The sequence below is a fragment of the Gouania willdenowi genome, chromosome 3 (genome assembly GCF_900634775.1).
Source record: "Gouania willdenowi chromosome 3, fGouWil2.1, whole genome shotgun sequence".
Classification (NCBI taxonomy): domain Eukaryota; kingdom Metazoa; phylum Chordata; class Actinopteri; order Blenniiformes; family Gobiesocidae; genus Gouania; species Gouania willdenowi.
In genome coordinates, this window is record NC_041046.1 from 45,850,272 (window position 1) to 45,862,488 (window position 12,217).

Here is a 12,217-nt window from a genome sequence, read left to right on the forward strand (position 1 = left end):
ATGTGTATAGACATGAACATCAGACAAAAAAGGAGGAGGCATCCTCTATTCTATTCCATTCCATTTTTCCATTTTGGGCCGTCAGCCCCGTCAGGGACATGCCCCCCTCCGGGGTCCCACACCATACAGCTCCTCCGTTGCCACGCCATGTTGGCAACCAACAACTCCCTCTGGCACCCCGGGCACACAGAAGTCCTCCTTCTCGCTCTTCTTCCCCCGACTGCGCCCACCCACGCTTTCGCCTCTCCACCCCCATCCTCCCCTTCACCCACCTCCACTCCATCCCCCACACACAAAGGCCATTTACTCTGCATTTTCTTCTGTGTCCCGCATAGTTTCCAAATGTTATCCATATCAAACACCTTCCACACTGTCTCCTCCCATCCACCACCCTCTCACCACTCGTACACGTCCGTTCATGAATCACTCTCTCACCTTCCGTTTCCACACTCATTCCACATATCACACACTCAAATCTCACTCTCTCCTCAGCCACTCGATACATACACTTCTGATGGTTAGTCAGACCTGTCTGACTCCTACACACCTTCACACACTCCTCATATCTACTCACTAAGTCAATCATTCTCCTCTCATTCCTTTCATTCTAAGTTCACTGTCACCCACACATACTCATGTCCTTTCTGACACTCATATTTATACAAATGCTCCATTCTCTCCTCCACCACAACCTTCATTTCTTCCTGTTACCGCACGACCACACCATATCAGTCCAGTCAAGCCCCGCCTCATTAATCATTCTCTACCAATACAGCACTGTTTTCATCTTTCTCCCCTTCTTCTTCTCACATCATTCTAACTTAGTATATTAGTGTATTGGTGTATTGGTGTATTAGTATATTAGTGTATTAGTATATTAGTATATTAGTATATTAGTATATTAGTGTATTAGTATATTAGTATATTAGTGTATTAGTGTATTAGTATATTAGTGTATTAGTATATTAGTATATTAGTATATTAGTGTATTAGTATATTAGTATATTAGTATATTAGTATATTAGTGTATTAGTGTATTAGTGTATTAGTATATTAGTATATTAGTGTATTAGTATATTAGTATATTAGTGTATTAGTATATTAGTATATTAGTATATTAGTATATTTGTATATTAGTATATTAGTGTATTAGTATATTAGTATATTAGTGTATTAGTATATTAGTATATTAGTATATTAGTATATTAGTATATTAGTGTATTAGTATATTAGTATATTAGTATATTAGTGTATTAGTATATTAGTATATTAGTGTATTAGTGTATTAGTATATTAGTGTATTAGTGTATTAGTATATTAGTATATTAATATACCACCCTAACACCATTGCTTTCATCAGTCTATCATTAACCATTCACATCACATGACCCACTCGCTCCAACACTCGTTTCTCAATCTTCCACCTTATAGACTTCACTCCCAGTCGCTCCCTTACATCCCACATGTTCACCCCTCTCACCTGTATTTGTCTCAACGTCTCACCATTCCTGTTATTCCATACATACCTGTAGCACTTATCCATCCATCTCTGTAACCTATTCATGTCTCTACATACCACACACACACCTGACAATCATACATCAAACTGCTCTCCACACACACCTCCACCACTCTCACCTGACACCTTTTTGACCTTCTCGACCCTTTCAACCATCCTTTCACTCTCCACCACAAACCACCTGCTCACCTAATCCTATTTCTCACATCCACCTCTGAACTCACCCAACTTCCTAATATTCTGATCTCTCCACCCTCATCTGTACCAAACTCAAGCCCCTCCTCCTTATCCTCATTACTTCTCTCTTCCCATTTATTCATCACACTCTTCACTGCTCTCATCCCTTCATCCATCTCTCCTTTCAACCCCACAATCATAGTGTCATCCACAAACAGAACCAGAGACACTTTCACACTCACCACTTCTGAACTTCCTTTCTACCACACACTCACTCCTGCAAACAATCCCCCAGGTACCATCTCCACGTCACCTCACCTCCTCTCTTCCTCCTCCTGCCTCATCACCACTTGGGTTAGGGTTTCTTGTAGTCCTCCACGTCCTCCTACATTCGTAGCATCATTTGGACCACATGCACCATCAACCTACCCTTCCTGAACCCCACTTGCTCCTCATCCAACAAACCCAGATGTTCCACCTACCATGCCACCCACTTGCTAAAATCCTACTTCCCATACTCAACAGACACACCCTATAGTTGTTCCCATCATTCCTGTCTCCTTTCTTAAACAAACATCAACCCCACTTTCAAAGATTCATCTCATCTGTCCGCTCTCTTCTCAAACATCTCTCAAACATCTGTATCACCCTCTCTTTCACGTCACCATGTACCATCCTAATATATACAATTCTTACTCCATCATCACCAGACACTGATTCTTTCATCTCGTTCATTTCTTCTTCAATCTCCTCCCTTTCAGGCGTCTCGTTCAGCATCTCATTCACCTCTTTCTCTCTCTCATCCTCACACAGATCTGTCGTTCCATTCACCACCTCTTCAATCACATTTGGTTCCTCCTCAGACCTCTCACTAGTCATCCTTTGAAAATGTTCTTTATATTCATTCATCATTATATAACTTGCCATAGCCTTACATCCTTTACTCCTAATCTTTCTCATGCACTTATACATCTCACCCACCCTCTCAGTCTCACTCACTTCCTGACACTCTCTTATCTTCTCTCTCCACCATTCTTCCTCAAACCTCCTCAAGCACTTCTTCAGCTGTTTCCTCGCCTCCTTTACTTCCTCTCTTGCTTCCACCACCTCGCCCTCCATTCTCTCCATCACTTGTCCATCTCTCCTATGTCTCAGCCTTCTTCGGTTACCCACCAGTTGTACCTTCTCATTCCTCTTTCTCACCACCACTCTTATTCTCTCATTCATCACATTCAACCCCTCTTCATGTCCAATCATCTATGGGTATTGCGCCCCTTCTCATGTACTCCACACACTTATTTCACTGCCTCCATCATCACCTTGGAAAGTACTTCCAATTCTTTCCTTCCATCTCCTCATACATTCTCCTCTTCCATCAGTTCTCCCGTTCTCTCCTCATCCTCCACTTTCTTCTTCTGCTCTTTCAACATCTCCATCTGATCTCTGGTACTCTCCATCTCCTCTCATTCACCCTCACAGTCATCACTTTCTGTTTGTGGTCCAACAACACCTACTCTTCATCCGTTTTCATTTTTCACACCACCCAGTGTCTGTCTGTCCTTCTCATAATAAAAGCATCAACTCATACCACCTTCATACATCACATTGAACCACGTTCCTCTCCTCTAACGCCTCATGTAACTGTTCATATTCACTAAGTCATGTTCTCCACACCAGTCTATCAAATCTCTTCATTTGTTCTACCTATCCCATACCTCCCATTCACTCCTTCTCTCTCGTACCTTCTTCTAACAATTACATTAAAATCACCTCCAATTATAGCTTTTCATTTCCACCAATCACAACCTGACTCTCCACTGCCCTTCTGTACCTCTCTATACTATCCACATCTATACCCCACACAGGCTGATCTACCACAACCAACCTCAAACCTCCAAACACAACCACAGTTACCCTCTCCACAACTCCATCACCTCTCCACACAATACCACCACTGACTTCTTCTAGAACAACTACCACTCTCTCCTCATCTTCTCACAACCACAGCACACCTTCATCATCTGCACTTATCTCACTCAGCAACACAATCTCCCACCCTTTCATCACAACCTTCTCCATCACCCTCCTCAACCTTCTCCTGTTCTGCTCCCTCAGAGACAAACGCTGCACATGTTAATCTCTCTTTCTTTCTTCTAACCACCTTCTCTCACTCCCTCAGTCACAACCCGCTCACCCCTCCTTTCCCTCCTCCTGTTTCTCCTCCCATCATGTCTTCTCTCCCTCCTCTCTTTCTGCCTTTTCTCTCCAACACCTCTCCTCCCTCTCCAGTTCCTCGGCCCAGGGTGGGGATGGATGGTCCGAAGACCAACCCTCCTCAGGGTAGTTGCCTGCCTTGCCCCAAAGTTCACCACCTAAGTCGCACCAGTGCAGACCCCCGGGGGGCCCTCACCTTGAAAGGTTTTTAAAGAGGGGTCCGGGTCGGCTGGTTCCTTCTCCCTCTGTTGTGGGCGGGGGGTTGCTGGGCATCTCCCCTCACGGTTTGACCCCCCATTCATTTGGTCATTTGTTGCACCAAGGCTGCAAACTGCCTGGGCGAGTCCCCCTTGCACCTGCGTGGAGGCTTCCTACCAAGCAAGGAGGAGGCATTCTCCTCCTCCTCCTCCTCATCATCATCATCCACACATACATGCTGTCCTTTAACATTCCTACAGGTTCTCCTTTGGTCCACCTGTCTCATGTACACACACCTTTGATCTTTCATACTCACAGTCTTCCACATGAACACATCGTCGGGTTCTTTCATCCAGGACAGTGTGGTGGGGACACACTGGAAGGCAGCCCTCCACCCTACACACACACACACACACACACACACACACACACACAGAGTCAGGTATCTAACTGAGGTCATGAAGGCCATGAAGGTTGTGAGGTCTCACTGAGGGATGGAGGAGCAGCTCTCTGCTGACGGATCGCTGCAGGTTCTGAAGCAGGGACGAACACACGAGTCGTACCTCCACTGACATACGGGGGAGGGGGAGGAGCCTGCTCCTGATCACATGACATCACACCAACACGAGTCACATGACATCCTTCTGACTGGTGTAAGTGCCGTGGCGGGCGCTCACCGCTCAGCAGGAATAGAGAGTCCTTCCTGAAGGCGTCTGAGTGTCTGTACTTTAACAGATGAGGAGGAGACGCCACGAGGAACAAACCTGGCTTCAGGTGCGACTCCAATGAGTTGTAGCCAGGGATCCACCTGTTCCTGTGCAGGACAAAGGTGGCGCCGTCCCAGAATGCATCACTCTCCTCCCACTTAGCCAGCTTCACCCGCTCGCCAACAGCAAACAGGAAGTAGTTTGGCCTGTGGGCGGCCTCGAAGGACACACGAGACGAGTCTGAGGAGAGAACAGATGATGTCAGAGGACCACAGGGAACAGATGAAGAACAGGTGGAGGACAAGTAGAGGACAGGTTTTGGACAGGGAAGAGAAGAGGTGGCGGACAGGCTTTGAACAGGGGGAGGACAGGTGGTGTGGCGTGTCTTCCTGTCTGAGGGTGGAGGGGCCTGGTGCGTCTCACCGTGTGGGCGGGCTCTGCTGAGTCCAGGTGTCATCATGAACTCTGACACAACGTCGGAGGGGCGGAGCTCTCCTGTCTGCACAAAAACAGAACCACCTGCGCGCTGCGCCGCCAGCACGCCACTGCCGTTCCTGAAGGGGCGGAGCTTAAATGGCCCTTTACCCAGAACTGCAGACAGGTGAGAGGATGAAGGGGGAGCTCCAGGTGAACGCATGACACGCATTGTTTCAGACTCTTACCTTTGTTATAGAACTCACAGTCGTACGCTGCAGGGGGAGGACACACACACACAGTTACTTGATTGGTCACTGAGAGCACATCTTATCATGGGGTGGAGTTTGATTCAGCTGCTGATTGGTGCTAACCCTTGATATGATTATCAGTAATGACCAAATTTTGTTAAACATATATGTTTAATGGTGGAAACAGCATCATTAGCATGATGTTAGCAACATTAGCAGCAGTGATTATTAGTTTAATTCTCATTAATAATATATTTATAATAGTTGTTAATGGGGTCCTTACGGCAGAGGGAGGGGCTCCTCCAGTCCACGGCCACGCCCTGATGACAGCAGCTCTGAGCGTACGCTGCTACGCTGCTGCACACACACTCACAGTGACCTGCTGCAACACAGCCACAAGCATCTGACACGCAGTTCATGTAGAACCAGGAGACGTCCACCTGAGAGCACACACACACACACACACACACACACACACACACACAGCTCAGCTACAGCTAAGCCCCTTCCCCTGTGCACTACCAACTCTTACCACAGGGTGGCAGGCCTCAAACACTTCACTGAGCAGCACAGAGCAGCGACGCTTGGCCAGCGCCTCCCTGAGAGGGAGGATGGAGCAGGGGGTTCGGAGGTCAGGGCTGTGCACACACTGCACGCACACATACAAACACACACACACAGGTTAGTGAGGTCTTCCTGCAGCTGGATAAACGTAAACAGATCCTTTCAACTCTGATTAAAGGACATTTCTCAGACCTGTTTCTCCACACACCCTTGTCCTCCTGAACTTTAAGCTCACCTCCGTGCTGGTCCAGCTATTTCCAAACTCTTGAGGAGAGGACGAGTCCATGTGGTCGGGGGTCTGCATCTCATTCACCGTCTTCAGATCAAAGTTCCCACACAGTCCACTGAGTTTACCCTGAACACATCACAGCTGTGTCAGTCCTGGGAAAAGCTCCGCCTCCTCCTCACATCTGGATCACCTTCCAGCGCGGGCCAGCCTGGATGTGGACCGTGGTTCTCCTGTCCCACAGGATGGACAGGTCCTCCTCTGGGAGGTGGAGCACTGTGAAAAATCCAGCAGACCACAGCAGGAGCCTCTGGTTCTCCTGGAGAACACTGGAAGGGTCCTGATCACAGAGACAGTGATGACAGTGATGGAGAACCAAGGACTTAAAGTACCACCTGATTATGAACAAAGTCATGACTTACATCATTAATCATCTCATTAAAAACTTCATTTTATTATTTCTAATTTTTCTGATACTCATACCAGTTTCCCTGAGTCATCGTTGAAGGCGAGGACGGATCGTCCGACGTTGATCAGTAAAGACTTTCTACAGACTCCTCCTTCATCACAGTTTATGTTCTGAGCAGAGATGCTCAGAGGGTTCCCCCCTCTGCTCTGTAACAGAACATTAGCATTAGCATAATAACCAGGGTTCCCCCCTCTGCAGCACCGCAGCAGAGAATCTACCACAGACAGGTACCTTCAGCAGGTGAACTCTGCAGGTTCCCACATAGTCAAACTGAAGACCATCAAAGGTTCTGTAGTGTCGGTCGCCGTAGGTTGAGCACATGGACGCACATGGCCATGACACACACTGGAAGGTCCCGTGTTGACACACACTACGGAACACACACACACTTTTATTATGGGACTTTCACACCTTCAGAACCTGTGGATCAGGTGTAGGACATGAGGAGGTTCTAAGGAGAATGTACCACTGCTGACAGGGAGAAGATACCAGGTCCCCAGGATAAAACTCCTTTCCTTTCCACAGGCAGGGACAGGATGAGGGATGGAAACACTCATCTCCATGTCTGAGCAGACTGAACACACACACACACACACACACACAGATTTAAAAATGTTCCATTTCAACTAAAATGCTTGCTGTGAACTCTGGGCTCTACTATCTGACTTGTATTTTTTTTATTATTATTATTCTTTATTTCTGAAAGGTTTGAGGACGTTTTACACATTAACAGTCATGTTTACATATATTAAAAACAGTAATAAAAAGGGAAAGTGTCTCTGACATGACTTATTAAAACATTAATTTTGAGTCTTTTACTTTAATAACTATTTACAATTGAGGAGTATGCACACACATAACAAACAAATAGATACTGAGACATTTCAGCAACAAATAGTTTACACATTTATATTTCAGATAACTTACCTCCATTTTGACCAAAGCTGGGTAAACCTTTCTGTTTGTAATCTGAGGGAGAATGTGATTTTTTCCATGATATAATTGTCATAGAATATGTTTTCCACTCTTCAACCGAGGGGGAATCAGGATGTTTACAGTCTTTTACCTGCTGTTATAAGAATGTTAAACAAGTACATGTTGAAGTGCCCTGAATAGAAGTCCACCTTTCCAAAGAGAAATGTATCTTCATATTAAATATTCTCTCCATCTTTTTATGAAGAATTGACCAAAAAATCTTAATTGGAGGACATTCCCAAAAAATGTGATGATGATTATCATCCTGACTCCCACACTGGAGAATGATCCTGAGAATGATTTCTGTCAATAAAATATCTAAAACAAATTCTCTCTATGTGAGTGAGTCGGTTCATTTCCATAGAGATCAACAACACTTCTCCCATTCTTCCTTTGAGATAATAACACAACCTTCTTTTTCCCTTTAGTTTTTTATGTTTTCTGTTGAATTAGATGTTTTAGCTGCAAAGCCTTTATACAGCCGACATTTGCTGCTATAAATTCTTTTAATATGGGTTGTTCTGAATCTAGGAGATGGTTTTAAGTGTCTTGTCATAGTAGTGGTGTAACTGTAAATATCTAAAATGATCTTGTTGTTCAAGAGAATATCTATCTTTTAAGGTCTGGAAGCTCATTACGTGGTTCTTATCAGTAACTGAATAATTCCTGGAGCTATCTGGAGTCTGACTGATTAGGCCCAAAATCTGGGTCATAAAATCACCAGCGTATTAGTTTGAAATGTTCCTGTAGATTATATTCCTTTAAACTGACATTTTATCCAGTAGTTTAGTATATCATCTATAGCTCTTGATAAATCTTGATCTGCTAGTAATGCCTGGATTAGTTTTTCCTTTGTCAATGAGAGTTCTGTTTCCTATTCTTTATTGCAGTGGTTTAGGAGTGGTCTTATCGGGGCTGAGTAAAATAATCTCTTTAATTTGGTATGGCCACGCCCCCTTTGTCTTTTGAGAGTTGTAGGGTTTTAAACCTTACCCAGGGTTTTTTGTCTTGTCATATGAATCTTGAAGTCATCCTTTCCCATTCAATACATTGTTTTTTGGTCATTTCAATTGGGAGTGCTTGGACCAAAAACAGAAATCTTGGTAATATATTCATTTTTACAGTTTCAATTCTTTGAATAAAACTAATAAACGAGTTGCAGTTCCACCTCTGAATATCCAATTTAATTTGTGTCAAAAGTGCATCATAGTTCAATTTCCCCACTGAAGTTATTTGTTTAGGTAACTGCACACATACTGTAAGTACTTTAACAATGTCTGAGCCCATTGCATTATCAATTTTCCTTGTAATTGTTTAAAACAAAATTAAATGTTAATATTTGGGTCTTTCAAACATTGAGCTTATATCCTGCATAGATTCCAGAATGTCCATCAGATTAGTGAATGATTTTAAAGGTTCTGTCAGATATACCAAAACGTCATCTGCGTATAATGTGATTTTATGTTGTTCATCCTCAATTAAGATGCCTTTAATATTTTCTGCTCGTCTTATCCATTGATCCAATGGCTCAATGTAGAGAGCACCACTCTGTGAGTAGGTATCTGGACCAGGTGATATGTTTGTTTTTAATCTAGTTATCACATGTTCAATCTCTTCCTTTGTAATATCTGTGAGTAGAGCCTGTTGGTCTTTGGATAATGAAGGTAAATTTAAGGGTTTTTAATTTCTTGTTCATCTTTTGTATGTGGTTGTGAATATAGTTGTAGGTAATATTTTTGAAAAGCTATTTGCATGTCAATTTGTGTATTTACTAAGGCCTTAGAGTCTGTACCTCTTATTTTATAAATTGTGTTATCTGCCTGTTGTTTTTGTAGTTTCCTTGCCAGGAACTTAGAACATTTTGCACTTGCATCGTAATATCGTTGCTTTGTGGAGAACATCTTTTTTCAATTTCTTGTGAATACAACATATTTATTTCCTTTCTTATTATTTTTAGCTTTGATAGAAGATTTGAGATTGGTTCATTCTTGTGTTCTGCTTCAAGTTCCTTTAGTTCCTTTGTTATTGTTATTAGTTGTGATTGTCTTTGTTTCTGTAGGAACAGAAATAAATCATTTTCCCCATTAAAAGCTTTTAATGCATCCCATAAAATCTCAGGACTAACTTCCACATTATAGAATAGAATAGAATAGAATAGCCTTTTATTATTATTTATTTATAGGAAGTTCTTCTTTCATGTGTGTCTTAAATTATGGAACATTGAGGATTTTTGAGTTTAGCGTCCATTGTGTTTGACCTGGTTTATCTTTCATTTAGACATTTCTGACCTGTATTTTCATTGACATATACAGCAAATAAGCCTTTTCAGACTCTGGAACTGTGTATGCCTGACCTGGGGAGGGACCAGGGTTTTTCACTGATGTCACTTTCGGCCGATCTGAGCACTTTTAAAAACCGGTGAGAGCAGCAGTATGGAAGCAAAAGCAGTCCTCTTGTTTCCACACAGGTGACCCCAGGTGAATAAAAATACCGACTACCTGGGTCTCCAGCGGGAGGATTCTGACTCTACCCAGGAATGAGGCTCATATCTGAGCACTTTAGTAAAACCGATGTTATAAGCATTATCAGTGACACACCTCCTCTGTTTCCACTCCTACAAGCTTTTAACTTTTAACTTTAATTTTTTCTGTATTTACCTTTATTATTGTTAGTTTATTTTTGAACAGGTCAATAAGTGAAACAGCACTGATCAGCTGATTGGTCACTGTTTAAAATTAAAATGAATTTTCAGCTCATGTGCAGCATTAGCTTAAGCAGCATTAGTATTAGTAGCATTAGCTTTAGCAGCTTTAGCTTAAGCAGCATTAGTATTAGTAGCATTAGCTTTAGCAGCTAACTCAGCATTTCTGCCTTGGAGACCAAGACCATGTTTCTGCAAAAAATCTTTTAAGGAATCAATGCTCCAATGATAAAAATAATATAAATGTCTGTCAGACTCATTGTCAGCGAAGGAAAGTTCATCTCTCTGGATCTTTGAACTCACGCGCGAGAACTGAACGAGAGCGAGATTTCAGTGAGTGTGAAAAGACTTATTCATTGCATTTACCAGGTGACAGTAATTCAGGGACTATCTGATCTGGGGGGGTTGTGAGATTTTCAATTACAGAAAACAACGTGTGAGAGTTGTTGACATTTTTAACAATAATTTCAGAAAAGTTTTGAACAAGCCATCATTGAATTTAAGTAGACTTATTTTGTACAGCTCTAGATGAATCAGGAGTTTTGTTGTTCTTCATTTACGCTCAGCTCTTCTACAATCAGATTCTTGTGTGTGCGTGTGCGTTTTCCTGGATCAAAGCCAGCATCTGTCCCTCCTCTTCTCTCCATTATTGCTTCTGAGAGGCTTTGGTCACTAACAGGAGGTTCTTTGTGTGGACCTTCTGTCAGCACTGCACATAATTAGTCCCTGAAGGAGCTTCATGAAGCTCTTGATTGTCCTCACTCAGTAACTAACCCTTCAGGACAGGAGCAGCCGGACACACATCCCTCAGGGGACCGAGGACAGCTGAGGTTCAGTAGGAGGGACTCACAGGTCCTCTCACAGGAGACACTCTGTCCTCTGAAGTCCTCCTCAGAACAGTTAGAGAAGATCTGACCAGGAGGACACGAACCATCTGAGGACATCACAGACATATTACAGACATATCAGATACACATCAGATACAGACACACAGATACAGACTCACCTGTGATGGTCTGTGACTCCAGTATACCATCAACACAAAGGCTGCAGACAGACAGACATCATCATCATCATCATCATCATCATCATCATCATCAGGTCTATGAACAGGAAGCTGGACTAACTTGACAGTTATTCCTGTGTTCTGGTTAGCCGCTAACCAGGTCAGTCACCATGGTAACAGATGCTAAACAGCAAACTTGGTCTAGAGCAGGTTAAAGTCTACTATAAAAGCCCCGCCTCCTGACCAATCAAATCTCTTGGTGAATGACCTGCCCATTGTCAGAAGAAGGTTGTGTAGACTTCCTGTTTTAGGGCATGTGTAGATCTGTGATCCAAAAGCTCCACCTACCACCATTCCTCCTCTCCTGGTGTGTTGAGATCAGAACTCCTCCCCCTAATGTTCCTGGTCTTCTAATGTTCTCTCTATGTTAGAACACACACCAGAGTAGACCTGACGTCACCATAACATGAAGCTCCATCTACAGGAGGATCACTGACTTCCTGTCACACAGGAAACACCAACTTCTCCACCTCCTGGACCATCAGATGATACAGTCTGACTACAGGTGGCAGGTGGACCATGTGACAGTCTGTGGGAACCAAGGCCACTGAAGAAGACTTCCATCATCACCATGTGATTGGCAACAGCAAGACTCTAAGACTGACTCCTCCCACCCTGGACATGCCCTGTTGGAGCCCCTCCCCTCTGGTTTCCACCTCACTGTCCATTAATCTAATTCTTGTTTTTTTATTATTTGCAAACAAACAAAAACCTTTCTGATAGTGATTCTGATTGG

The 12,217-nt window shown here is 43.3% G+C and overlaps 1 protein-coding gene across 2 annotated transcripts in view; it reads right to left on the bottom strand.

The window, feature by feature from the left end:
* Positions 1-12,217, bottom strand: part of otog (otogelin) — a 49,310-nt gene that overhangs the window by 24,958 nt on the left and 12,135 nt on the right. For both annotated transcript variants that reach the window (XM_028435434.1, XM_028435423.1), the window contains 14 exons: positions 11,422-11,462; positions 11,190-11,349; positions 7,206-7,313; positions 6,971-7,109; positions 6,754-6,885; positions 6,464-6,610; positions 6,280-6,399; positions 6,013-6,129; positions 5,764-5,920; positions 5,478-5,504; positions 5,239-5,406; positions 4,786-5,055; positions 4,597-4,708; positions 4,425-4,504 (listed from right to left, as the gene is read on the bottom strand). In XM_028435434.1, the coding sequence (XP_028291235.1) occupies positions 4,425-4,504; positions 4,597-4,708; positions 4,786-5,055; positions 5,239-5,406; positions 5,478-5,504; positions 5,764-5,920; positions 6,013-6,129; positions 6,280-6,399; positions 6,464-6,610; positions 6,754-6,885; positions 6,971-7,109; positions 7,206-7,313; positions 11,190-11,349; positions 11,422-11,462 (1,778 nt within the window). The remainder of the gene's footprint in view (positions 1-4,424; positions 4,505-4,596; positions 4,709-4,785; positions 5,056-5,238; positions 5,407-5,477; positions 5,505-5,763; positions 5,921-6,012; positions 6,130-6,279; positions 6,400-6,463; positions 6,611-6,753; positions 6,886-6,970; positions 7,110-7,205; positions 7,314-11,189; positions 11,350-11,421; positions 11,463-12,217) is intronic.